The following is a 27,556-nucleotide window of genomic DNA, read 5'->3' as shown; positions in this document are numbered from 1 at the left end:
GGGAGGGGAAAAATCGGAACAGAAACGAGTGCAAGGGATAATGTTGTAAAAAAATTACCCTGGCATGGATTCTGTCAATATAAAGTAATTATTAAATAAAAATTTAGAACACTCCTAAAAAAAAAAAAAAAAAAAAAAAAAAAAAAGAAATGTTAGAAATGTTTTTAAATCTATGGACCATGATAATCTGGGATTTTTCCTTATTTAATTAACCTTTCAAGGTTTATTTAGAAGATCAATTACATGCTTTGTATACAGCCAAAGCAGGTGCTAAAATTAAAAAGAAATTAAATATTTTTTGATCATTTTTATTTACAAGTTATATGCATGAGTAATTTTATAGCATTGACAATCACCAAACCTTTTGTCCCAATTTTTCCCCTCCTTTCCCTCATCCCCTCCCCCCAATGGCAGGTTTACCAATACATGTTAAGTATGTTAAAGTACAAATTAAATACAATATAAGCATACATGTCCTAACAGTTATTTTGCTGTACAAAAAGAATCAGAGTTTGAAATAGTGTACTGTGAAGGAAATCAAAATTTCAGGCAGACAAAAATATATGGATTGGGAATTCTATGTAATGGTTCATAGTCATCTCCCAGAGTTCTTTCGCTAGGTATAGCTGGTTCAATTCATTACTGCTCTATTGGAGCTGATTTGGTTCATCTCACTGTTGAAGAGGGACACGTCCATTTTTTGATCATTTCAAGAGGATAATATTAAATCATTTTCTTGTTTATTGTGTTAAATCATTTTTAGTATTCCAGACATGAATAGAAATATACATAACTATATAGTGTGATTTTGAATACAGACTTTTTTATGTTCTTCCAAAGAATTCAAACTACTTACACAAATTACTTAATTGGTTTTCATTTTTGAGGTGGGGAATGAAAAGCAATTCCTAATATTGTTCCATTGGGGAAAGCCAACAATCGAGCAAATTGACTATTTTTTAAGAATTAAGGGGTAAACTTTATATTAAAGCTTAGGCCTGAAAATTCAAGGTCAGAATCTGTCATTCTGAATTTTCCTGTAATCCAATAATTATTACATGTGACTTCTTGGTTTCATGAATACAATAAATATGAATGATTCTCATATTATTTTAACTTGAGTTAATGATTCCATTATTTGTAGCATAGACACCAAACTCCTTTCTGAGAGCTCTAATATAGACAAAAGAAATATTTGACCAAAAAATGCTATACTCTCCACCAAAAGATAAATAATCCCAAAATATTATAATTCTGAAAACCAGAACTGGAAACTGTTTACAATTATGTGAAAGAATATTTCAAATACTTAATAAATAAGAAAATCAAAACAACCAAATGTTTAATCTCATTCCCAACAAAATGTCAAAGATGACCAAAAAATGGGAAATCAATGAATGTTATGGAAATGGTAGGCACACACTTTCTATAATGTGTTAACAAGAGAAGCACACTAAAGCATTGTTGTTAGAGCTGTGAATTAGTACAATCAACCTGAAAAGCAATTAGAAATTATGCAAATAAACTGGCTAAAATGTTCATACTCTTTGACTCAAAGATTCCACTGCTAAGTACAAATCCAGGGGACAAAAAGAAAGGTTCCATATACAGTATAATATTCGGCATCAACAATATTTTGTGAGACAGTAAAAAATGAAAACCAAGAAAACCATTGGTAGAAAAATGGTTGAAAAAATTGTGATACATACATGTATTGGAATATTACTGGCCTGTAAAAAGTCATGTAATGACTACAGAGTACTGGAAGGATTTACATGAATTGATACAAATTGACATAAGGAAAGTCAAGAAAATATGCATAATGGCTACATCAATGAAAATAAAAAGACCAATCACAAAACCATCAGCAATGAATGTTGTGAAATTACAAAGAATAAATGTAGCTTCAAAAAGGAGAAGACCCTTCTCCCCAACTCTCCTGCAAGGGTTTTTTTTCTTTTAAAAATATTCTTTATCATAAGGGATATCTCTCAGAGAAGAAGGGAGACAAGGGCAAAATTAAAATGATGCTAAAAAGATTAATAAAAATTATTTTTTACAAAGTTAAATTTTCTTTGAAAGAATTTGAGAAAGTATGATAAAGTATCCATTTCTCTTATACACATACACATACATGCACGTATGTATTTCTCTTATACACATACACATACATAAACTTATCAAATCTATGCTGCTGGAAATTGGGGGAAGTGAATGGACCAGAGAAGCATAAGCCATCTCAAAAGAATCTATGACTCTTAAATAACTGACCCATTCTGAGATTGCAGGGAAATACCAGGCTCTGTCCCTACGTGTGTTGAGTCAAACATAAACGGATTGATGAAGTGTTACTTTATATCAGGGAAGAAAAAAAAAAAAAAAAAAAAAAAAAAAAAGCCTTGTAGAGTGCTGGAATTCTGAAAAGGTGTACTTGAATCCAGAACAGCAGAACACTTAAGGCTAAGTACCTACTCAATGTGAAATGATGGCTCTATAAACATATACTTAGATGATATGATGATGTGATGGCTCTCCTCAGGATTAGTGCTTGCTGAATGCAATGTGGTAAGGTAACTGTAGGCAAGGATTGGAGGGCTGAGGGAGAGTCAGAGTTTCTCTGCCACAGTACCCTCAGGAGGGAAGACTTCAGGCTCCAGACTCTAGAGTCCAGGATCCATCTTTGAAGAGCCAAGTGTCAGCTTAACTGCCTCCTTCACTTCTCCTCCTAAAGACCAAAGACTTTGACTGATCTTGAGGCCTTCCGGAGAGCTAGCCCAGACATTATAAAGTCTCATTTTAATTTTAACTATATCTTTGTAGATATGGATGGGCTAAAGGGACTACAATTCTATGCAAGTCTCTGGGAGAAAAAGTGTAGATTGTATCATAGTGAAAATGTATAAAAGTCGGTAAGTGCTGCCATTTTATAATTTAATATATCCACTGGGTAAATACATTCCTCTTAATTTCCACTGTGTAGCCTTAGCTATAGCTAGGCCTTAATCACCTGATATGGAATTTTATTACAAAAGTTTCCTAACTTGTCTCCATCTTCTCTTTACATTAATAGATTTTTCATAGCAATACCAAATTAATATTTCCTAAATATTGAGTTCATCATCTTATTTCTCTATAAGTCATTCTATTTATTATGGAAAATAGTGCTCTTCTGGATTTCAATATCATCTATAATGCAGCTTCATTTTATCCAAACTCATCTCTCATTAGTCCCAGTGCCCACTCTGATCTATGTAGTTTGTTTATTATTCCTCATCAATTCTATACTTATACATGTAGATAATATTTTGCATATTAGCAAAATAACTGCCCAATATAAAAGAATAAACAAACAAAAAACAAGTGGAATGTGGTTATTATTTTAAGAGAATATTTTTCCCTTGGCTTCCTTCTTCATTTGTAAGAGTTCAGAATTGTAATGGCCCTTACAGCATCTACCTAGTGCAACCCTTTTACTTTATAGATGTGACTTAGGACCAAAGAAACTGACTGACTTGTCCCCAAGATGACACAGAAAACAAGCAATAGGCCTAAGATTTGATCCCATGTCCTCTGAATTAAAACTTCAATATACCTTATTAAGTGATAAAGTTTTGTCTCTTGGCTATACTTATCCAAACCCAATTTATCCTTCAAAGCAAATTCAACTCAAAAATATCTCTTCTTCCCCAAACATCCTGATTTCTTCCAGTCAATATTAAACAGTTTAACAGATATTCTTATAAATATGTTAAAATCTAATTGTAAAGAGAAAAGCAAGATAGCAAGGACTAAATCTGATACTACTTTGTACTTTACACAGCATTCATCAAAATGTTAAACACAAATGGGACACTGAATAAAGAATTGTTAATAATCAATTAGAAAAAAGAGAGAAAGCATTCTAATATAGCCAGTTTGAGATGAGACCACATAATATGACTTTAGTCCAATACTCCTTTATATTACACAGTTACATAGTGTTATGATTTGATTTCTGGAACTGGAATTTCAGAGCAGGAAAAGGAATAATGTGTTTTTGAACAACTTGAAAAGAAAGTAACCTCTACTTGGTATTGCTGCTATAAAAATACATTCTGGAAGAGACAACATTTAAAGTCTAAAGCTTCTTGCCAGAGTAGCTACAACACTTCTTGAGACTTTTAGCCATGATACATGCTATATTCAATGTTATCACTCTTGAAACTCTTTTGGGAAATAATGCCTTTTGGATCTTACAAGTCAGCGTGACATGGCATGTAAATTGCATCTCATGCCACGCCAACCAGGAAAATATATGTCATCACTATGTGACATTCAGAATTTCATCTGGAAACTATAATCTTGTTCTAACTGCTTTAAAAAAGTCTCCATACAAAACACTTTGGTTAAATTCTTGCTGAATTCCTGCCAGTTCCTGTAAAAGCTACAATAAGCTCATTTCCAGAGAAGTACTTTATTTTTCTAAAACTTACACTACAATTACAACATTGGTATGCCTTTTCAAAAAGATTTAAGATTACATGAATTCATATTTAAATTATATACCATGATACCTCAATTAATGAATCCTCTATTAATGAATTTCTTTTATAATGAAGTCTGCTGCATTAAAGTAGAAAGGAAAAGATCACAGTCCTCAGGGAAAAAGAAAAAAAAAAAAAAAGCAAAGTACTGCCATACAACTGGTATCTTAATGGAAAAAGCAAAGAATCAAAAGAAGACTTCAGCATTCTTTTTCTGTCTTTAAAGTGACAATTTGCAACAACTGAATGAAAAGTATACTTTCTTTAAATCTGTGGTATTATAGGCCAGAACTTGAAACAAGGTACTAAGTGGAACTGAGGAGACAATGGTTAAATCTAGTTTAGCAATGATTTAATCCTACAACAAATAATGGTTTCCTAGTAATATGATGATTGGTTTATACTCAGAGTAGAGCAAATAAACTAGGAGCCTCAGCCAGGATTCAATTTTGAGACATTCAGAGGGCAGAGAAGGAGGGAAGAGGCTCAAGCTCTTGGAACCAAGGAGAGAGGAAGGCCTCCAGAAAACTAGCCAAGCCCCAAGTGAAGGAGATAGGACTCTGAAGGAGACAGTAAAGGATCTGGACTTTAACACCTGGCTGCACTTGTGGTGATTACAGAATCGAAACAAAGGCTGCCCTAGAGACTCCAGGAAAACCAAACAGAGAACACTGCACTGTGGCCCAATTTCATTAGGATCTTGTCCTATTTTACTCTTATGTCCCTTGTGGCAGATTGGCTATTTAAGAATCACAAATTGTATATCATTTTAATTAGAACTGGAATCTACTTCATAAGCTGTGTTATTCAGCCTATCCATGAATAATAATTGTCTTCTTCACAATATACTTGAGAAATCATCATGAAGCCTTTGAAAGCTTTGAAAAGGTTTCAACTGAAGCAATACCTACTAGTACTCTGGAGGCAGTCCATTCTACTGGTGAATAGCTTTACTTGGGAAGTTCTTGTCATATCCAATTGATATTTGTCTCTTTAAAGTTTCCAATTTAATCATTTCTCTAGGGCTGATAGCTCTTCGAATATTTAATCCAAACTCTTATAACCTTACCTAATCTAATGGCGCCCTTTAAATTTTCATCCCTCTTGACCACTTAGCCACCTCAGACACTGCTGATAACCCTAAATACTCTGTCCTATGCATGACACTGTTAACCTGGCTCAATTCACAAATCCCAAATTGTAATTAAGGTTTAGACTAGCTTTCTGTAGTTCCTCTGGAAGGGCCTTGGTCTCAGTAGGATAGACACCATGAGAATGGACAAGAATAGAGTCCAAAGTCTTTATTGTCTCTTATACAGTCTGTGTCTGACCCCGTCTCTTCCAGGAGTCTGCCAGTTTGCCAGTCTCATTAATGCAGGAGGCAGGAGAGCCACCAAAAGGATGGTTCAAGATAGAATGTCTATTTTCCAGTCCTTCTTAGCTCTTATATACCTTATTGTAATTACATCATTATAGCATACTGATTATGTGTCTTTGTCCCCAGTTTAAATACCCTATTATAATTACATCATTACAGTATACTGGATATGTGTACTAGAGAACCATTTCATCACCATGCTAAGTACTAAGTATATATGTGAACTAGAGAACCATTATCTCATTAATTCTGCTGAATAACACCTTGTTTCAAGTATACTTCTCCAGAGTTCTGGCTCAGACCATATTATTTTTCCATCTCCAAATCAGTGGCCTTTTCATTTATCATCAGGATTTCTTCATGATATTCTAAAAAGCTCTTCATCTTGGAAGACAACTTCAGTGACCTAGAATCCTAGCACTCACAAATTCACACCATAAGAAGTACCCTGTATTCTTGGGGACTCTCCTGTTGATTGGAGGTTAGAAGGCTCTTTTCAGAATTTTCATGTGAGGAAGTTATCCAAGCTAACCATCTTATTTTTCCATTATGTTCCCCCTTCCAGTTCCCTTTTTATATATTTTCTTCTCCTATTAGAATGTAATTTCCTTGAAGACAAGAACTTGTTTTTTATTTGGATTTGTAATTCAGCACTTACCACAGGGCCTATCACTTAAAAAGTGCTTACTAACGTTTACTGACTGACTTGTCACATAAGCAACATTCCATCCTTGAAGTTTTTTTCTTTAATTGGTGAGTTTTTCCTTGGAACTATCATTTGAGGAAGTACCCAATGTATTTAGGCTTACTTTTAAATTGGCCTAGTCCCCAATTCTCTGGGCTTCTTTTCTACCTAGATCCCACTAATTAATTCTCCACTCTTTCTTCAGCTTACTTTTATCTACCATCTTTCTACATTAAAATATAAGCTCCCTGAGGCTTTTTGGGGGGAGAAGATAGGGCTTGTTTGTTTATTTTAAACACTATTATTTGTGTTCTCAGCTTATTTAATACATAATAATAAATGTTTTATCTAACTTCTCTGATTTGCTTCCTAATCTATTTAGCTTCTTCAAGTCTCATCAATCACATCACCTGTCCTAACTATGGGTAGGCAAGGTTCTGGCCTGGGGCCTTTTTCTTCTACTTTCATATGAGATCTGCATATTCATGCCTAGTTGGAAATCACTAACTGCCTACTGGATATTTCCAGCTGCAAGTTCCAGAGAATTAATTACTAAACTTAACATGTTTAAGACTGGATTAATTTTCTTTGTCCTTAAACTCTCCTTTTCCCAAACTTCTCTATTTCTGTTGAAGGTGCCACTAACCCATCTTTCCAGTTTATAATCTCAACAGCATCCTCTCTCTCGTTCTATACAACCAATCATTTTTGTCAAGTCATGCTATTTTACTTTTTTCACATTTCTCACATCTGGCTATTTCTATCCTATTCACATGACTTAGTTCAGGTCTCACTTACACTTTACTTATTAGAGTAGCCTTTTTATAGTTCCCTCACCTAGGGTTTCTCCTTGCTCCAGTCTATTCTACATATTGCAGTCAATGAAATTTTTCTCTAACACAATTCTGACCATGTACTCATAAGTGACTACATGGTCTCTAATCGGACCATCTCCAACTCAATTTCAGTGACTTCCCCTTGCCTCTGGGATAAAAACTAAGGCTCCCTTCCCTTAACTTCCTTCCTCACATTCTCCCTTCCTCATCCAATTTTCATTAATCTGCATACTTTATCCCATTCCTATTAAACATTCTTCTATAGCTCTTATCCTACTCCTTATTTCTTTATAGATTTTGGAGGGAGCTTACCCTTCATGGAATGTGTGTGTGTGTGTGTGTGTGTGTGTGTTGTTCCCTATTTAACAGGTTAGTATTAAGGCTGTAGTGTCACTACTTCCTCTACACCTCATTCACATAGCATAATTAGTATTTTTAACCTTTACCTGGATAGTTTTCCTTTTTAAGAGTCACATCATACTCAGCCCAGCCCTAATCTTCTTTTTTGCACAAATCAATTATTGACATCAATTTTTGAATATAGTTTTGCACATGTGGGTTCTTTTCCCCTTTTTTCCCCCCTGAGGCAACTGGGATTAACTGACTTGCCTAGGGTCACATACCTAGGAAGTGTTACGTGTCTGAGGCTAAATTTGAACCCAGGTCCTCCTGATTTCAAGGCTGGTGCTCTATCCACTACACTACCTAACTGCCGCTCCTTTTCCCTTTTTTATGATCTCTTTGGGATATAAACCAAGTAGAAACACTGCTGGATTAAAGGGTATACTGTTTAATAACTCTTTGGATATAATTTCAAATTGCTCTTCAGAATGGTTGCATCAATGCATTGGTGTTCCAATTTTCCCACATCCCCTCTAGCATATATCATTATCTTTTCCTTGTGCTATCTCAGAGTTGTTTTAATTTGCATTTCTTTAATGAATTGTGATTTAGAACATTTTTCATATGACTATAGATGGCTTTGATTTCTTCCCCTAAAATTTGTTCATATTCTTTGACCATTTATCAATTGAGAAATGACTTGTATTCTTATAAGTTTGAGTCAATTCTCTATATATTTTTGAAATGAGACCTTCATCAAAAATACTTGCTATGAAATTTTTTCCAGCTTTCTGCTTCTTTTATAATCTTGACTGCATCAATTTTGTTTATAAAAAAACTATTAATTTAACTGTACTCAAAATTATCCATTTTGCATTTCATGATGTTCTCTAGCTCAAGTCTGGTTATAAATTTCTCTCTTCTCCAATGATCTGACAAACAAACTATTATGTTGCTTTCCTACTCTGCTTAGTGTATCACCCTATATGTCTAAATCATGAACCCATTTCGACATATCGTGGTATAGAGTGTGAGATGTTGCTCTAGGTCTAGTTTCTGCCATAATATTTAAGGTTTCAAAGAATCCTAAATAGCCGTCTCAAAAACATACTCTGATACCTTACTTGTGGGGCTGGTTAACACTGCTATAGTTTACTCCTGTTTTGTCTTGACATTTGGAAAGATAGATTTTAGAATTCTTTCTGTTGGACAATGTTAAAGACTTTTGAATGTTCTATGAAGTGAGTAAGTGTTGCTGTTGTTGTTTTTTAATATCATTAATATGTTTTTTTTTTTTTTTTTTTTTGTCAAATGTCCAAATAGTTATTTAAGTCTTGGTGGGAACAGAAAAAAAAAATGAATGAATGAATGAAATGTGGGCACCTGGTAAAGATATTTATACAAGTGATTTATACAAATAATGAGTTTACAGTAACAATCACCATTCTTTATATTGAAAAGGGATATTGCTCATGCATTATTTCCTCTGTGTAATACAAAGAGTGTATACAAACTTACCTTCAATTTGGTTAATAGGGGAATAACTTAAGAGAAAAAATTGTATGTGATATTAATCAAAATTTCACTTGACTTCATCTCTTTCTTTTTCAGAATCAGAAGAATAGTACCTTCAAAATGCTTATATTACAATTCAGGTATTCTGCCCCTACATGGCAGTAGACACTCATAATATAATTTAACATAAATAAACTTTTAGAATGACTAATGATTTTATGATATTTCTTATTTCTTATTCTACAACTATATATCTTATGATCTTACCAAATATTAGGACTATCACATGAAAAGGGAATTAGCCTTTTTTTTTTCTTTTAAGCTGCAGTAGCCAATGAGCAAAAGTCAAAAAAAAGGAAGTTTATGTCAGGAAAAACTTAAGGATGAAAATCCTGGCAAAATACAGCATACTGCTCTAGTAAGTAGTAAGTTCAACTTCATTAGAGTTCTTTAAGCAAATGAGGTATGACCACCTGTAGATATTATTATAGTAAGGATTCCTTTGAGATAGGTAGGAACAGTTAGATTTAGTAAAACAAGTGAAATCTAATTACTATCAAATAAAATTAGAAAAGTAGATAAGAGATTCAAATTCCAGATTGAGTATTTTGTATTTTTCTGCTAGAAGAAACAGGGAGGTATTGAAGATCTTCCACAAAGTGGTGATTTGTTTTGATGTTTGTTTTAGATATATCATTTCAATACTATTAAAAGAAACAAAATGGCTATGGTAAAAACAGGGAGCAAAGTGATAGAAAACTCTCTAGAATAGAAATGAGAAAATTTGTATACCAATTTTTAATCTCAGCAAGGCACTCAACCTTTCCATGTCAAAGTTTTCTAATGTAAATAAAATGAAAAGATTTAAATCAGCTAATCTCTAAAATTAATTCCAGTTATATAATTCTATGATTTTTATGAGGCTTAAATATTAGATTTAAGGAGTCAAAACTTTTCCCAGCATTTATCTTTGGCTTTTTGAATGATTTACCTTTAAATTTTGCTTAAACTCTTAATCCCATCTATAAAAATAGAAGACTGAACTAGATGACTTCTCTATCTACAATCATCTGATTTTTCTCAACAATCTACTGAATTTTCTCTCAATTACTCATAAATATGTTTTCTTTACCTGTTTCATCTCAGTCTAGAGAAAATCTCACTTTGCCTTATTAAAGGTATGACTTTAGTGTAATCCTTGATCTTTTTCTTTTCCTCTTTCCCCTCATATCTAGTCCAATGACAATTTATGTTGATTTTTATCTATTTAGAATTTCTTGCATCTGTCACTTTTTCTCTGTCTGAATAGTTACTATCTTAGGTCAGACCCTCAATGCTTCTCTGCATCACTATAATAGCTTCTTTAACTGGCCTCAAAACTCCAAATCTTTATCTTCATAGTCGACATCTTTATGATATTCACAGTTAACTATAGTCCTTCCCTGCTTGTCATCCTCCAAGGTCTTCTTATTGTCTATAGAATGAAATATAAATCACTTAGTCTGGGACTTAGGGCTATCCACTGTAGGGCATCTATTTACTTTTCCATCCCCATGTCTAATCGCTCCTTTCATGAAGGCTAACCAAACTAAATTCCTAACCATCATTTCATTTATTCCTTTAACACTTAGCTTTGCATATTAGCCCAAGCAATTCTCCTTGCCTAGGATGCATTTTTTAAAATCTCCACTTCTCAGAATCATTGTCTTCCTTCATAATTCAATCTCAAATGATACTTTCTCATGGAGTCTTCAGTGACGCTCCTTAGTTGTTCTCTCTTTTAAACTTGCCTTGTCTACTTATCCTGATGGATATATGATTTAGCTATAAAGATACAAAGTTGACAACAAAAAGAAAAATGATATATTTATAAGGATTGTGGTGGGAAAGGACATCACCAGAAGAAACATGTATATTGTAATAACAATATTGTAAAAATGGAAAACTCTGACGAATGCAATGGCCACCCATGATCCCAGAGATCCACTGATGAAGTGTGTTCCCTTCTACCTTCTGAAAGAGAGAGAATGAATTCAAGGTGCTAAATGAGATACACTTTTACACATGGCCAATGTGGGAATGTGTTTTGCTTCACTATGCATATTTGTTACATGGAATTTCTTTTTTTCTTTCTTTTTTTCCCCTAATAGGATAAGAGGAAATAAGAATAAATATCTGCTAAATATGTATATATGTATATGTATATGTAAATTTTTGAGGATCATCTATAATCCCTAAATAACCTAAAACACTGAAAATGAATCAAACTCATCTCATTTTACTACCATTTCTTTCTATCCAAGAGCTATTTGATCTTCAAAATTTAAAATATCAAGTCCTTTCTGAAGGCTTCATAGATATTATTGCTGATAATTCTTACACTATTTTGTTTCTCTAACACTTACTCTTCAAACTCATAGTACTTTATGATAGATGGTCACTGATTATAGTTTTGAGATTACACACAAGTGTTATTTCCCCCACTGGTCTGCCCTTATTTGACATTATCAACAGGGTTTTACATTTGGAAAACCCCACAGCCCAGTACATAATAACCACCATATAGTCAACAGGTCTCTTTAAAGTTTTAAATTTATTTCCACAAAACAAATAAATAAATATTGATGAATGAAAAAATTTTAAATATTTTACATTCTTGATTCCCTAACAATCAAAAGTGATGTTTTTTCTAACATTCTTCTGACTTTTTGTTTTTATTTTCTAAAATCCCTTGACGTGTTAATAATGTGATGGTCAAAAAAAGTGGAATATAGCAAATCCATGCACGATATCATATAGAAACTTGCAGCATTTTATAAAACATACTGCCATAACATAAAGTGTATGTATATAAAGTTTTCCTCTCCATTATTAAATAAATATTTTCCCCAAAAATTCACAAATAAAGTTCCCAACAAATTCAAAGCGTAGAGTGATCAGATATGTTGGGTGTGGTTACAGAGGTTTTCCTCATTTTAAGGAATGGCTATCAAAATAATCTTTAAGATGCCATAGAAGATTATTTGGAAATTTGTGATTATATATTAGTTTTAGTATAACTGTGAAACATAATTCTTGCTGATCAGGCCAACCAGGATCTCTGGCCCACCCTTCTAGTCCCAGAAATAGAATGCTCTGTTGTCAACACATCCCCAAGTCAGCAGACATGTGTTACCTAGTCAGCCAACTGCTTAACACTATTTAATTATGAGTATTTTAAATCTGCTCCTGGAAAAATAGGGTAGGAAACAAAATCAAAACTATTTTAGTAACAATAGGCTTATAATTCATAAGCAGCAGAAACTACAAGACTGTAGTAAACATAAGTGCAAATAAAGAATATCTGAAAGTATCTCAAAACATCACTTATAAAATCTTTCTGCCTTAGAAAAATTTTATTTACATAATCCTCAAATTTCCAAAAAGATTATAGATGCTAAACAATTGCTCTATCAATATTATCATGATTGAAAATGGAATTTAAGTAACTGAATACTCTCTAAGTCTAGCAAAGAGTAATAACCAATTACTTATATTTTCTCGACAACTACCCTAGGAGATATGTAAAGTATCATTAAGCTGACTTGACACAAGAGAATATTAAAGATAAAAATAATGAAGAAGGGAGTGGTTAAGATGAAAATGTGAAAGGTCAAAAAGGAAGTTCAGTTCTCCCACATCAACTAGTGAAATTATATAAAGTTACCAAGTAGAATATTGACCAAAAAATCCAAAGGAGAATTTCAGTGATATCCTTTAACTATCCCAGAACTACACAAAAATACTGTAAGAAGTCACATCCTATCAGGAAAGCCAGAATGAACTCAGATGAAGAGGATGAAGATTTCAAGATCCAGAGTGGGAAAGTTCCAGGGAAATGAATTACCAAAGCCATACTCTGACAAAAGCAATCTAATGGAGGACAAAACCTATAGTAGTATATGGAGCAGGAAGACATGGGGTTAAAAAAAGCCTAAAAGAGCACTGGTCCATAAGGAGAGAAAAGAAATGTAAAGCAGAGACCAGAGTGGAGAGTCCCTGGGGAGCATGACACCCTTAGTGAACAGCCTACTCCAGACCTCCGACTGGGAAACAGAAGCCTGAAAGAACTTTGAGAATAGAGAAATAAGAAAAGGTAAAAACAAGTGACAGGAGCCAAGGAAATGCAGGTCAGAACAAAAGAAAGAATAAGCATTCCATTTTAGAGTGTGGGAGAAAATAAGAGTATAGTTCGTCCTGGCACAAAAACCCAATAGGAAGTGATGTAAAAATATCAGTAAACAGAAGACACCAAACATCTCAAAATCGTACAGAATAGGCTAAGGGACACATAAGAGACAAACCTAGAAGAAGAGAACAATTACATACAACTATCAATAGAAACTCAGAGGGGGGAAAAAGTCCTTGGCTATAAGATGCATAAAATTATCTAGAAGAAACAAAATGAGAAATTAAAGGAAAAAAAAAAAGAATCATAAGTGGAAAATAGTCCTGAAGAAAAGAATGAAAGGAGAATAATTAGTTCAAAACAGAGAGTAGAAAATTTTATCCAAGTAACAGACCTCTGAAAAATTAAAATGGGACAAAGAAAATTCAATGACATAATAAAAAATATTTTTTAAAATGTAAATGAAAAATACAGAAAATTTAAGATATCCACTACCAAAAACAAATGACCTGGAAAATACTTCAAAGAGAATTAATTTGAGAAACATTGCACATGAAAACCATGACCAAAAAAAGAAAAGAAGCCTACATATCATACTTCAAAAAAATTATAGATAAAAATTTCAAAGCTTTACTAGAACCAGAATACAAAGTGAAAAATAAAAAAAAGTTTAAAAACTTAAAATGTACATAAACTTCTTAGCACTGAAGCAATTAATATCTCAGAGATTTAAGGTCAAAGTAAAAATTTTGTAAACAGCCAGAAAGAATTCAAATACTAAAGAACCATACAGTCAAGATGATATAAAACTTGGCACTAATTGCTTTAGAGAAAGGAAAATCTTGGTTTATTATATTCTAAAAGGCTCAGAACCACAAATAAGATATCCTGCAAAATTGAGCATTATTCTATATGGCTAAAAATGGATCATTAATGGAGTAGAGGACTTTCAAGCGTGCCTGATAAAAAGACCACACCTGATGTAGAAACTCAAAATTTGAAACATAAGAGTCAAGAAAAACCTAGAAAAACAAACAAATTCAAGCATTTATTTACAAGGCCTAAAAAAGGAGAAGACACAAATGTTTCTTCAAAATTCTAATATCTTCAAATAGCTTCGAAGGAATTAATAAAACAGAGGACCTAGGAAATAGTTTTCTTCTTGTTTTGAGGTCTTAAAAAAAAAGAAATTATAAGGTAAAAAAGAAAGAAAAAAAAGAACGTCTTATTTTTTCCAAATTGCAGCACAAGAAAACAAATATGAAAGCTAATGGAATACACATAATGGATCTCATCATTCATATTGAAACCAGAAGAAAGAAGGTTGAAACCACATACATAAAGATAAATATCCAGAAAGATTTGAGTAAAAGATGTTAAAGGAAGAAGAGAGCTATCACAGGCCACAAGAATTTCAACTCCAGAAATTGTGTGGTAAAGAGGGAATTGAAGAAGAAACTGTTAAAAAACAGATCAGCCATCAGGCTCTTTTGTATCAGGAGAAAGAGTAGGTAAATGAAATGGCAGCAGATTGTTTCAATTAAAGATCAGCAGTACAGGTCACATCTTTTTTTTTCTTTTACAAGCTTCTTTGTCAAGAGGAACATGAATGAGAATAAAGAAAAGAAAAAAAAAACAAACATACTTTTCATGGAGGTTTACACAAATCAATAAGTCAACTTAATAATATGTGCCTAGACACTGTGGTAAGCACTGGTAATGCAAAGAAACAAACAAAATAGAACCTGTCCCTCAAAGAGGACATCATATTCTGATGAAGGGGACAAAATTGTACAAATAACTCTATACAAGAAACAGAGCAAATAAAGATAAGCTTAGAGGGAAAGAAAATAATAGTTGGGATTAAGAAGGTGTTTATACAAATGTTAGAATATTTAATTACTGAATAGAACTCAATTATATAAATATGAAACATATTAGCGATGAAAGAAGTTAAAGTTCCCTGGAGAATAAAAATTATTATTAAATTCAATTGGGGTCATTTTTTTTAATGACCTTTTAATGAACTTTTATTGTCCAATATAATAATTTAATTTCTTTTATTTTAAACTAAGATACTGGTGCCTGTGAAAAAAGTTAAATTAGTAAATTATATGTAGATTTCACCAGTACATTTTGAAGTAAAGACCCAATTTTGATTATTTTGATAAGACAGCTGGAAATTGGAAACAAGACGCAGCCTTGTTCTGAGTGAGAGGCACTCTCAAAGTCAAGAAGATCTGTGCTTATAAAACCGGCTCCCATGTAAGGCTATATGACTTTGGGCAAGTCACTTACACTTCAAGGCCCTCCGGATATCTAAGAATATGAATCACAGGACTGATGTCAGTTTACATTGATAGAAAACGTTTCTTTACTCAAGAGTTTCCCGTTTCCTCACAAATCACAGATCCAGCTTCCTGCTCTTCCCATAAAATCAGAATACCCAGCCTAAACACCAGAATAAACATAAAACAATAAATCATCGTTAATGGAAAAAAAATGCAAATAGGAATCTCAAAGTGCAGGAATACCTCATTTTTTTTTGTATTTTGCTCTCCTGCATTTCACAGATCATGCCTTTTCTTTTTAAAGTGAAAGTCTATGGCAAGCCTGTCAAGCAGTGCCATTCTTTCAAAAGTATGTACTCACACTATGAGTCTGTCAAACTTTGCTAATTTTCAAAATATTTCAAATTTTTCATTATTATTATTATATCTTTTTTAGTGATCTGTGATAAATGATATTTAATGTTACCATTGTAATTGTTTTTGGGCACCATGAGCCACATCAATGTAAGACAGTGAACTTAATTAACAAATATTATGTGTTTTCTGACTGCTCTACCAACTGGCCACTCTGCTGTCTCTTCCCTCTTCTTGGGTCCTATTTGTGGAAGGTAAATGATTTAATGACTAAGGAAACAAAAGTTGAAGCTTCTATACATACTGACTTATTAAGCAATACATGGTAACTGTCCAACAAATTGGGATCAGAAGCCTTCCTCAGCTTTGGCACTGACAACTAAATATAAGGGGAAACAGACTTTTATACATTAAAAGCTATTAAGTAAATAAGAGCAATTAATTAAGAGAAAACAATCAGTTTACATTTAGTAATCTGATTTCTAATTAGAGGACAGATCCAGAATTTTCCAAGTTGGGAGGGCAGACTAAACAGGTACATTTCTCTAAAATCAGAAAAAGAAATATCCTATTCTAAGTTTCTGTGAAGAATCAAAGAACATGGAAATCATAACCGGTTCATGTGTGTGGCCAGTTTTTAGATAAAACATTGGGGTTGCTTGAGATGTACGAATGTGAGAAAACTCTTTACATCAATCGTTGGGTCTGACTGGTTAGTATGACCTAGATCCTTAGTTAAGAGTCTCTAAATAACAAATAAAAATAATACAGTTTCCCAGCCACACAGGGCTAGGTTTAAGCAGTACAATAAGGCTATCTCCCAATTTCCACAATCAAATAAAGATTTCTCAAAAGACAAAAGTTGGACTAAACCTGTAATTGGATAGAAGGGAACCAAGTCAGTTCTAGAATGGAATTGTAAGTTGGAGTCAGTATGGTTCATTCACTTGCTATCCTAATTCCCTCAATTCTTTCACCCTATTCATTGAGACATAGCAATATTTAAATTAGGCCAAATAATTAGGCTTCTAAATGTTCAAGTGAAAGGAAGAGTCAATCAAATTGGCACAACTTCATTGCTGTCTTATTTTAAGAAACTGTCACTGCCATCCTAACTTTTAGCAACTGCTTTCCAGATTAGTTAGCAATCATCCACACTGAGGCAAGAGTTTCCATCAGCAAAAAGATCATGAGTGCCTAAAGGCTCAGATGATGACTAACATTTTTTAGCATAAAACATTTCTTAATTAACATATGTACATTTTTAGACTAATATTATTGCATACTTAACAGACTACAGTACAGTGTTAAAATAACTTTTATGTGCACTAAGAAATTATTGCACACAAAAAAATTAGTGTACCTTGCTATTCCTTTATTGGTCTGAATATTTATGTGGAATTGGTCTGGAATTGAACCTGCAATATGGCCCAAGGCATGTCTGTATTTTGTATTCTTCTAAAATACTTCATAATTCTAATATCTATTAAATTTCTGTTTCAGTCTTATCTGTACTAGATTGAAAGCTCTTTGAGGACAGAATTTGTGTTTTATTTATCCTTATATTTCTCCTAATGCCTGGAAGATCACATTTTAGAAACAGGCAAATTCTGTTTAAATGTTGCATGGCCTTGTGAATTTGTATGATGTTATAGCATCAGGCAATCAATCAACATTTATTATTTACTCTACATGCCAGGCACTGTCCTCAGTGCTGGGGAATACAAAAAGAAGTAAAAACCAGTCATTGCTCTTTAGAAGCACAATCTAATGGAGGAGAAAATGTGAAAACAAACAAGTATAAAAAAAAGCTATATACAGAATAAATAGGAAATAATTAACAGAGGAAAGGTACTGGAAATTAAGAGAGGTAAAGGTTTATGTAACCCAGAGCAGTGATAGTAGTAATAGAAGGAAAAAACTTTAATAGTATGCTATATGTTTATATGAATACACACACACACACACACACACACAAATTTGTGGGGCAAATATAAGAATAGGAATAGTATAAGAAAAGGAATTTAATGATTAAAGGATGATAATGTATATAAGGAGCAGCTAATTAGCACACTGAAGAATGCTGGACTTGGAATTAGAAAGATTTATCTTGGTTCAAATATGTCCTCAAACAGTTACTAAAACTGTGACCCTTGACAAACACTGCCTCAATTTCCTCTTCTATAAAATAAACTGGAGAAGGAAATAACAAACCATTCACTCCTGTAACTTTGCCAAAAACCAGGGTCACAAAGAGTTGGACATGACTAAAAAATGACTGAACAACAACAATAACAAAATGTAAGATAAAGCAGAAAGTTAGAAATTATACATTTACTTATTAATTACAATATGACAATTATTTACTAAGTATATTAAATCTAAGTATATTAAATCTATAATCCATTAAGCTATGAAAGTCACTAAGCTTTTTGTCTTAAACAGTCACCTGAGGAATTTTAAAACCTACCTAGGGAAGGACAAGAAGTCTAAAATCTGGAGAAAATTAACCTAGATCTTGAAAAACTTAGATTATAAAGGCTATAAGGCAAAATTTAAAATATGACAATGACCAAATGGACATAAGGAACAGGTGAGAATCTGCCAGTTCTTTCCCTAATATGGAAATAATACTTTTTTACCCTTTCTTTTAGTTGGCAATCAAATTCTTCCTTTTATTTTCCCCATTGAATTAAGTATTAATTCCAAATATCTTCCTTCTCTTTCAATGTGTGTTATTTTTTTTTCTTTTTCTGTATCTTTTCCTAAGAAGGATTTGATCTCTTTATGAACACTCTCCTTTCTACTCTAAACTTGTGTATTTTGTTCTCCCTCATTTTTCAACAAACTATACAATGTATACTTCTCTACCATGTTGAGAAAAATCTAAGATTCACATCTTAGAAATACGTTCAGTCCTTGGTACCCTCACATCATGGAATGGTTTCTCCTAAAACCTCCATTTAAGAAGGATGCTCAGACCAATCATTCTCATTTCTCACCAGGCAGTATTACTGATTCTTCCATCATCTTCCCTTCCTTTAAGCTTTCTTTTATGTGTTGTCTTTCCCCATTAAAAAGTAATCTCCTTGAAGACAGAGATTATCTCTTTGCTTATATTTGTATTCTCAGTGCTTAGCACAATGCCTGGGAAATAGTAAGTACTTAATAAATGCTTGCTGACTAACTAACTGATACATAGTCTGTATACTGCTATAACAGCATCTGTCATGGACTTGTCTGGCCACAATTTCCCTAGTCTCATCCCTGGGATTTCTAGTTGTTCCCATTTTGCAAAGAAAGAATGATCAGTTCTCAAAAAAGGAATGGTGGTAAGATTTTCACATGTGACTACACTGGGAATATGGGACCTCTTGAGAAGAAAGAAAAGGGTAGGAGTACTTTCAAAGCAGAAGTCTAACAGTGTCACCTCATCTAAAGTTCCCTTCTGTAAAACCATTAGAGATGGTTTCTATCAAGATGGACAAGTTGAAAGATACATATGAAAGTAGTATTTCACCGAGGATGCTAGCAAGAAGTAGGAGAGAAATAAGTCCAATGAGAGGAATAGGTAGATCCTACTCTGCCTTATTTCCATTTGTTTTTTTACATTTATTTTGTCAAAGAATACCTTTGCCTATTTAACATTATTTCTGACATGCAACTGTAGCCAACCCTGTGTCCTTATGTTCCTTGGTAATACTTTGCAGCATAAGGACAAAATGGTAGTCACCTAAGATGAGTATTTACTAGACCAGGATTGGGAAATTAGTCCCTAATCCATTGTTAGAGAGATATGCCCTTTAGCTAGGGACAAAAACACAAACCATTTCATAACTACTTTTCTAAGTACAGCGTTACTATGAATTTGTACTCTATTTTCTAAATATACTAAATAGATACATATCAAGACTGTACTCTTATTCTTCTTTAGCTTTTTTGTTCCTTGTAGAATTAAAGTTTGGAAAGTTTGGAAAGCACCAAACTGGATGGAGGGTTGTTCCTTTTAATTTTTAAATTAATACCTTCTGAGATGATTCCTTCTTACATCTTTTCTTCTGTTGTATCTTATTCTTAGGACTATCTATTCATGACAGAGGAAAGCACTGCCTATAGCAAAAATTTCCCTGTGACCGAAATTACATACATTTCTATCCTTTGCCCTTCCCATAAGATCATTTTCTTTCCTATTTGCCATGAATTTTTTCCCCCCCTGGGTCTGTTACCTCCAATCTATCTGCATTCTGGGTAACCTCGGGAATTCAATTTTCTTTTCTTCTGAGACAGACTGTTGTCAACTGAAGAACAATACACAAGATCAAATCACAAGAAACAGTCTCTCAGTTCCAATGATCTTGTAATGAAGGCTATTTACATCCAGAGAGAGGACTGAGTGTGATTCACAAAATAGCGTTTTCGTTCTTTTTGTGGTTGTTTGCTTGCATTTTATTTTATTTTTCCAATTTGATTTGATTTTTCTTATGCAGCAAGATAATTGTATAAATATGTATGCATATATTGGATTTAACATATATTTCTACCATGTTTAACATAATCCAATATATTGGATTACTTGCCATCTAGGGGAGAGCGGGGAGGAAAGAGGGAGGAATTGAAACACAAGGTTTTGCAAGAGTTAATTTTGAATAATGCATATGTTTTGGAAATAAAAAACTTTAATGAAGAAGCAGCAGCAGAAGAAAAAGAAGAAGAAGAAGAAAAAGAAGAAGAAGAAGAAGAAGAAGAAGAAGCAGAAGCAGAAACAGGAGGAGGAAGAAGAGGAGGAGGAGGAGGAGAAGGAGGGAAAAGGAAGAAGAGGAGGAGAAAGGAGGATGAGGAGGGGGAAGAAGAAAGGGGAAAGAGGAGGAAGAGGAAGAGGAGAAAGAAAGAGGAGAAGGAGAAAGGAGGATGAGGAGGGGGAAGAAGAAGAAAGGGGAAAGAGGAGGAAGAGGAAGAGGAGAAAGAAGAGGAAAAGGAGAAGGAGAAGGAGGAGGAGAAGCAGGAGAAGCAGGAGAAGCAGCAGCAGAAGCAGCAGCAGCAGCAGCAGCAGCAGCAGCAGCAGTCTCCTTGTGTACCAACTCCTGATATATTACAGACACTGTAAAATTCCTATTATAAAATATGGGAGTGCCTTCCCTTATGGGAGTGCCATTTTATTGGGACACTCTCCTCTCACCAAATTAAAATTCAAACCTTTATTTTCTATTGTTTTGAGTTCTCCCTTTGTCAACTTATTGATCATCCTATAGCCACTCTTCTTGTTTACAGATTTTAGGAGAGATAATCCCTCTGGTACAATCATCTATTACCTTTTATTACTTATCTCAAACAACCCACCCACCCACTCACCCTCTTTTATGGACTCTTTCATTTGTAATTTTCTCCACCAATAAAATGGGTGGAGTAGTCCATAGTGTTTTTAAACCTGCTCTTCGAATATCAGCTCTTCTATTCTTTAAATTCTGCCTTCATATTGCTCTTATATATAATTAAAAAAAAAAAGCTTAAGATACTTTTAAAATTTCATATATATTTTCCTAGTTTTTTTTTCCCTTTAAATTTCTATTGATGGTGTGTCTCTAATATGTTACATGTGCTTTCTTTAATAATTTTTATTTATCTTTCTTATGTTTCTGTTGCTTGATATTTCTGCAAGTCAAATAATTTTCCTATGACTTTTTCCCTCTCAGGAATACTTCAAATGTCTCTTTGATTGAATGCTACCTTTTTAATTCATTCATAATTAGGATCAAAATTATATGATAATTTGGGCTTGCCTTTTGATTACTTCTGCATTTCAAAAAATATTCTATTTCTATGTTGGTATAGAATAATTTTGTTATTTGAATTTTGTTTCATTTGTATTTGAAAACATTCCTCCTGTTGATGGAATTATGAAATTTAATCAATTCATTATGTCTGTCTTGAATTTTAAAATTAGAATTTCTGTCTTGCTTTGTGTATTCTTCTGGAGACAATCTGGAGGCTCTTAAATTTTCTTGTATTATTTCATGTATTATGACATTTAGGTTTTTGACCTGGTATGTTCTTCTAAGAGGTCTATCATCCACAAAATGTTTCTATAAATCCTGTACTCAAGATTCATGTGTTTAAGTTGTTTGGGAAATTATGTATTCTTTCAACATTAAAAAAAATTTCTCTGATTCCAGATTATCCTAACTTCAGTATATTTAAATTCTAAATCCACTATTGTTTCTTTTACTTCTATGGAGAGCTTTCTCTGATTTTCTGCTTTATCTTTTTCTATTCTGTTAATTATTTTTGCATTGTAGGTAATAAAATTTGTAAATATTTGTTCCCATTTACCTTCAGCCAAAATTTTGATTTCTCTATTGAATGATTCTGGTACATTCTTCTATGATTTTGTTTTCTTTTTGGAATTTACAAGATCTTATGTTCTTATTAGGTGTCAGTTCAACTTCCTTGCAAAATTATTATTATTATTATTATTATTATTATTATTATTATTATTTTTAATTTTATTTTATAATAACTTTTTATTGACAGAACCCATACCAGGGTAATTTTTTTACAACATTATCCTTTGCACTCACTTCTGTTCCGATTTTTTCCCCTCCCTCCCTCCACTCCCTCCCCTAGTTAGCAAGCAGTCCTATATATGTTAAATATGTTCTTGCAAAATTATTTAGGGAGGTTTATAATGTTTTGGGTATTCTAGTAGTCATTTACTCTTCTAATTTTAGTATTCAGTTAATTTGCTCAGACCCTAAATTTTTAAATGATTTTTCTTCCTCTTGAAATCTTTGGTGGTTTTATGTTTTTTTCCTTACGTTTCATTATTGTTCACTTTCTGATTCCTTCCCCTTTAATGGTAGGTTTAAACCTAAGGTCGGAATATAAAGATGTAATAGTTTCCCATTCCCTGCTCCACATAGATTCTAGGAAGATGGAACTAGAATGACATGATTCCAGGGACTTTTTCCTCAAGGTTAATACAATGGATAGATCCCATCTCAGTTTTCTCTAAGAATTAGTTCCTTAACTTGCTTGGAACAATGTGTTAGTTCCAACTAGTTTTTGCAGGCCTAAAAGAATGTGGGAAGAGGGGACTTCAAGGGCAGAATAACAGTGCAGAAACACAGACAAAGTAATAGTGGAGAATATTAATCCACAATGTGCTCACTCAGACTTTTTTGTAGAGGGTCACAGACAGTGGGGAAACTCTGGGTGAGGTATAAGACCCTTCAGCCCAGAGGGAACCTGCTGACAATGTCTGGTTTGGCTCCCCATCTCTCCTAAGGGCTCTCAGCCTTCCTGGGAAGCCAGGGGGCTGTGACAACCTGTGTTGTGATGGAAGCAGAGTGATACCAGGTGGCAAAGAGTGATACCAGGCGGCAAACTACATAGCAAGTGGTTTATGTGGTCCCACATGCGCAGTATATATTGGGCACATGCCCAGTGCTGTTTTGTTTATATAAGGGTATGAGAGTATAAAAAGGGTAAAGAACTGGGAATAAATGGATTCCATTTTTCCACCATCCTCAGGAATCTTGCCTCATCATCTTTCCACTAAGATGGTATATTTTAATCACCGTAGTTGGGGGCTCTAGAAAGCAGGACACAACACCTTTTCTCTACAAAGTTTTCACACTCCAGGAGGCTATACATATAAAGGTTTTATGCTTTGGGACTGACTAGTCCCTTTCTGATTTTAACTCCTACCCTCATGTAGATGTATAGAATTGAGATCTGCTACTTTTTTTTTAATAGGGCGGCAGAGGAAGGGTGAGATGACAGTAGCACAAAAATCTCTGTAAGATTCCCAAAGCACAAGTCCAAAGACCGGTTTATGCATCTTTCCAGAGCATGAAGGCTGGTGGTGTAGAGATGCTGAGTAAGAATGTTTTGGACTAATGTTCTACACTATTCATTGAAAAAGCTATTAATTGTTGGGCATCTTCCTTTCTTGTTACACAGAAATAGCTGCTATTTTGCTATCTTTAGTGAATAAGTCCTCTTTTGGAGGTTGTTAAAAATTACTAGGCATTGGAAAAGGTATTAAGACTACATTTCAATGGTCACATGAGAGAAATTTCACACTTGGTCAATGATAATAATAATAATAATAATAATAATACAACCCAGAATTAAGCATAGATTTCTATACAATTCCACAAGAGTTTTACAGTAGCTAATTTACTGTTAAATCTCAGAAAGGGATTAGCAATTTTACTAGTACAATTTTGCACAATTTTATTTTCAACATAATGATAAGAAGAGGAACCAATAAGACATAGTAAAGAAAAAATAAAACTTCAGAGTAAAGAAAATCTGAGTTCAAATCCTTTCTCTGACACATATTGCCAAGTGTGACTATAGACAAATCACTTACCCTTTCAAGGCCCTAGGCAAATCTCCAGTGTACAAAGGTTACTGATCTATATACTTGAAGTAATTTTCCTCATTGGGAGCTCCAGTTGCCAATAAAATCACAAATTGAATCAAAACAAATAAAAAGATACTTAGGGATATTTTAAATGTGCCAATTCTAAGGATATTAAGAAATCAAATAATCTAAAAGAAAGGTAGCCTTATCACAAAAGGTCAAAAGGAAACTGGAAACTATGATGTAAAATGAAATAAGGTGATTTTTTAATTACAAAAATGGCAATTTAAATAACCCTTTCTGGAAGAACATTTAAGTCTAAAAGGTGTCTCACTATATTTGTACAGCTGATCATTTGAAGAGAGGGTCTGTATATGTGCATGTGTGTGTGGTTTTCAAGAATTCATTTAAAGAGGAGAACATACCTGTTACCGTTTTTGTTTTGACAGGGCTGCTGGCATACTCAGAGGCCTGATTTGACTGCTGCTTTGCCAAGGGCATACTTCCAACTGACACCTCATCCTCCTTCTTTCTGGTAACTGGCATAACATGAGGAACAGCTCCCATGGCCTGCTGGAAAGAGGAAAAATGAAACACTGAGCTGTGGCTATTCCCCAAGCAATGAGCAATATACATGGCATCAGCAGAGAAGGCTCTTCAGGAGGTAAGAGCTTGGGACGTTGTTTTTTTTTTTTAATTTTAAATTGAAGGGGAAAAAATAACTTTAAAAACTAAAGAGCTGTGGTGGTTTTATTTTTTAAATTCAAGGTCTCTTAAAAGAATTTTAAAAACCTAAAAACAAATCTCCCAAAATGTATTTTTAAATTTTGTCTTAATTCCCCTACTTGTGCTAAATCCTTGCCTACATTTTTTTCCTGGAAAAAAATTATTACTCAATTCATATTTAAAAAAAAAAAAGAATGACCAAACATCAAAAGCTAAAATTAAGTTGAAAAAATTATAAGAAGCTAAAGAATTGTACTAGCTGACATTTTTCTGAGAACCGTACTCAAAATTAATGCATTAATATTAGAAAATTATTAGGGAAAAGGCTGCTAACATGAGTACGACAAAAACTTTTCAAATTGTCTGAAACATCTATTCATTGTCCATAAATATGAAGTCTAGTTCATCATTATATTACATTGAAAAACATCAAGACTATCTTAGTTAAGACAAAGCTGGAAAAAATTATGCTCATATATTAAATGTATGAGTGCTGAAGTGGATAATAAAACAGCTGTTTCATCTCTGCTCAATGAAATAAAAGCTGATGTTACTGGTGACGCCCAATCCAATTATGTCAGGTTTCTGGGTTTCCCCCTCAAAAAAGTTGTTGTTATAACTTTGCCTTAGGATGAAAGATCAATGTTGAATTGGGTGGAAAACGATTATCAAAATCTTGGCTGTCAGCCACAACATGGAAAAGAAATTGCAGTTTGGGAAACAGCAGATGATAAGAATAACAAAAGCTGTATAAGATGATAAATTTGATTGGAGCAAGTCAGATTAGACTACACGTAGGACACAAATTTGCAAAGAAAACTTCAAGAGAACATTTGTTCTCATGTCATGAATGGGTCAGGTGCTCTTTTAAGAAGAACACAATCAGCACTATATTAAGGGATACACCAATATTTACTTCATAAATATAACTATAGATTATACTATAATAACCATTAGAGAAATGAATATTTAGACCTTTATTAGGCATTTGAAAGAGAGTTAATGTACATACTGCCCTAAGCAGAGAAGGTTCTTCAGGTAGTGAAGGCATGGGACTTTTTAAAAAAATTTTTGAATCTCAAAACAACAACAACAACAACATCTTTATTTCTTAAATAAAAGACCCACTAAAATAATTTTAAAAACCTAAAAAACAAACTTCCTCAAATATATTTTTAAAAAAATTTTGTCTTAAAATTCCTCTAAATTGTGCTAAATCCATGTTTAATTTTATTTTGGGGGGAAAAACTGTTTTTGCCTATGTTATGCTAGATTGCATTACAACAAAGAGGAGAAAACTTGAACAGTACAAATGCTGTAACAACTTTAAAAGCTGGAAGATGAAATAGAAGTTCCATTACAAACTAATAATCAGCAAAAAGAAAATTCCTATACTTGATTTTGTAAAAATTGTTTTGCCATTTTAACAAGTTTCATTTGATACGTGAATTTTTTTTCTAATGCAAACATAAAAGTTGCAAATTTTTTCTAGATTATATAAATATAGGACACAAATTTGTTTTTTTTTTAATTTTTTAATTAAAGCTTTTTATTTACAAAGTATACACTTGGGTAGTTTTTTCTAACATTGACCCTTGCAAAACCTTTTGTTCCAAATTATCCCCTTCTTCCCCCCCACTCCCTTCCCTAGCTGGCAGGTAGTCCAATATGTGTTAAATATGTTGAAATACATGTTAGATCCAAAATATGTATACATATTTATAGTTATCGTGTTGCACAAGAAAAATCAGATCAAGAAGGAAGAAAAAAAACTGAGAAAGAAAACAAAATGCAAGCAAACAACAATAGAAAGAATGAGAATGAATGAGAATGCTATGCTGTTTTCTATACTCAGTTCCCACAATTCTCTCTCTGGGTGTAGATGGCTCTCTTCATCATTGAAGAAATGGATCTGGTTTGAATCATCTCATTGATGAAGAGAGCAACGTAGGACACAAATTTGGAAAGAGAACTTCAAGAGAACATTTGTTCTCATGCCATGAATGGGTCAGGTGCTCTTTTAAGAAGAACACAATCAGCACTATAGTAAGGGAAATACCAAGTAGTTTTTCATCAAGCAGAGTAAAAGTCAATGTGAATAACTGAATCTACCTATCTAATTTCAATCTTTATCAGGGATGGGCAGCCTACTCATCTGCCAAATAGATTGCTAAAAGTAAAAGAGCTAGTAGAATCAATTTGTTGACAAAAGTAATGAGAATACTCATTAAATGTGATATTATTAATTTTTTGGAGGATTAGGCTGCACTTCATAAACTATGTTTGGGTGTTGTTGAGTTGACAGCACTAGACAGGTCTTCAGCCAGAGACTGCCTAGCAGTCATGAATTTATAAATTTTAAACACAACT

General features: G+C 33.3%; 1 protein-coding gene across 2 annotated transcripts in view; it reads right to left on the bottom strand.

Moving 5' to 3' along the window:
- VPS13B (vacuolar protein sorting 13 homolog B) overlaps positions 1 to 27,556 on the bottom strand; it is a 1,012,351-nt gene that overhangs the window by 570,510 nt on the left and 414,285 nt on the right. For both annotated transcript variants that reach the window (XM_051970918.1, XM_051970917.1), the window contains one exon: positions 24,886 to 25,033. In XM_051970918.1, the coding sequence (XP_051826878.1) occupies positions 24,886 to 25,033 (148 nt within the window). The remainder of the gene's footprint in view (positions 1 to 24,885; positions 25,034 to 27,556) is intronic.

Source organism: Antechinus flavipes, chromosome 1, assembly GCF_016432865.1.
Source record: "Antechinus flavipes isolate AdamAnt ecotype Samford, QLD, Australia chromosome 1, AdamAnt_v2, whole genome shotgun sequence".
Taxonomy (NCBI): domain Eukaryota; kingdom Metazoa; phylum Chordata; class Mammalia; order Dasyuromorphia; family Dasyuridae; genus Antechinus; species Antechinus flavipes.
Note: the sequence above shows the minus strand (reverse complement) of the source record. Positions and strands in the feature narration are given on the sequence as shown.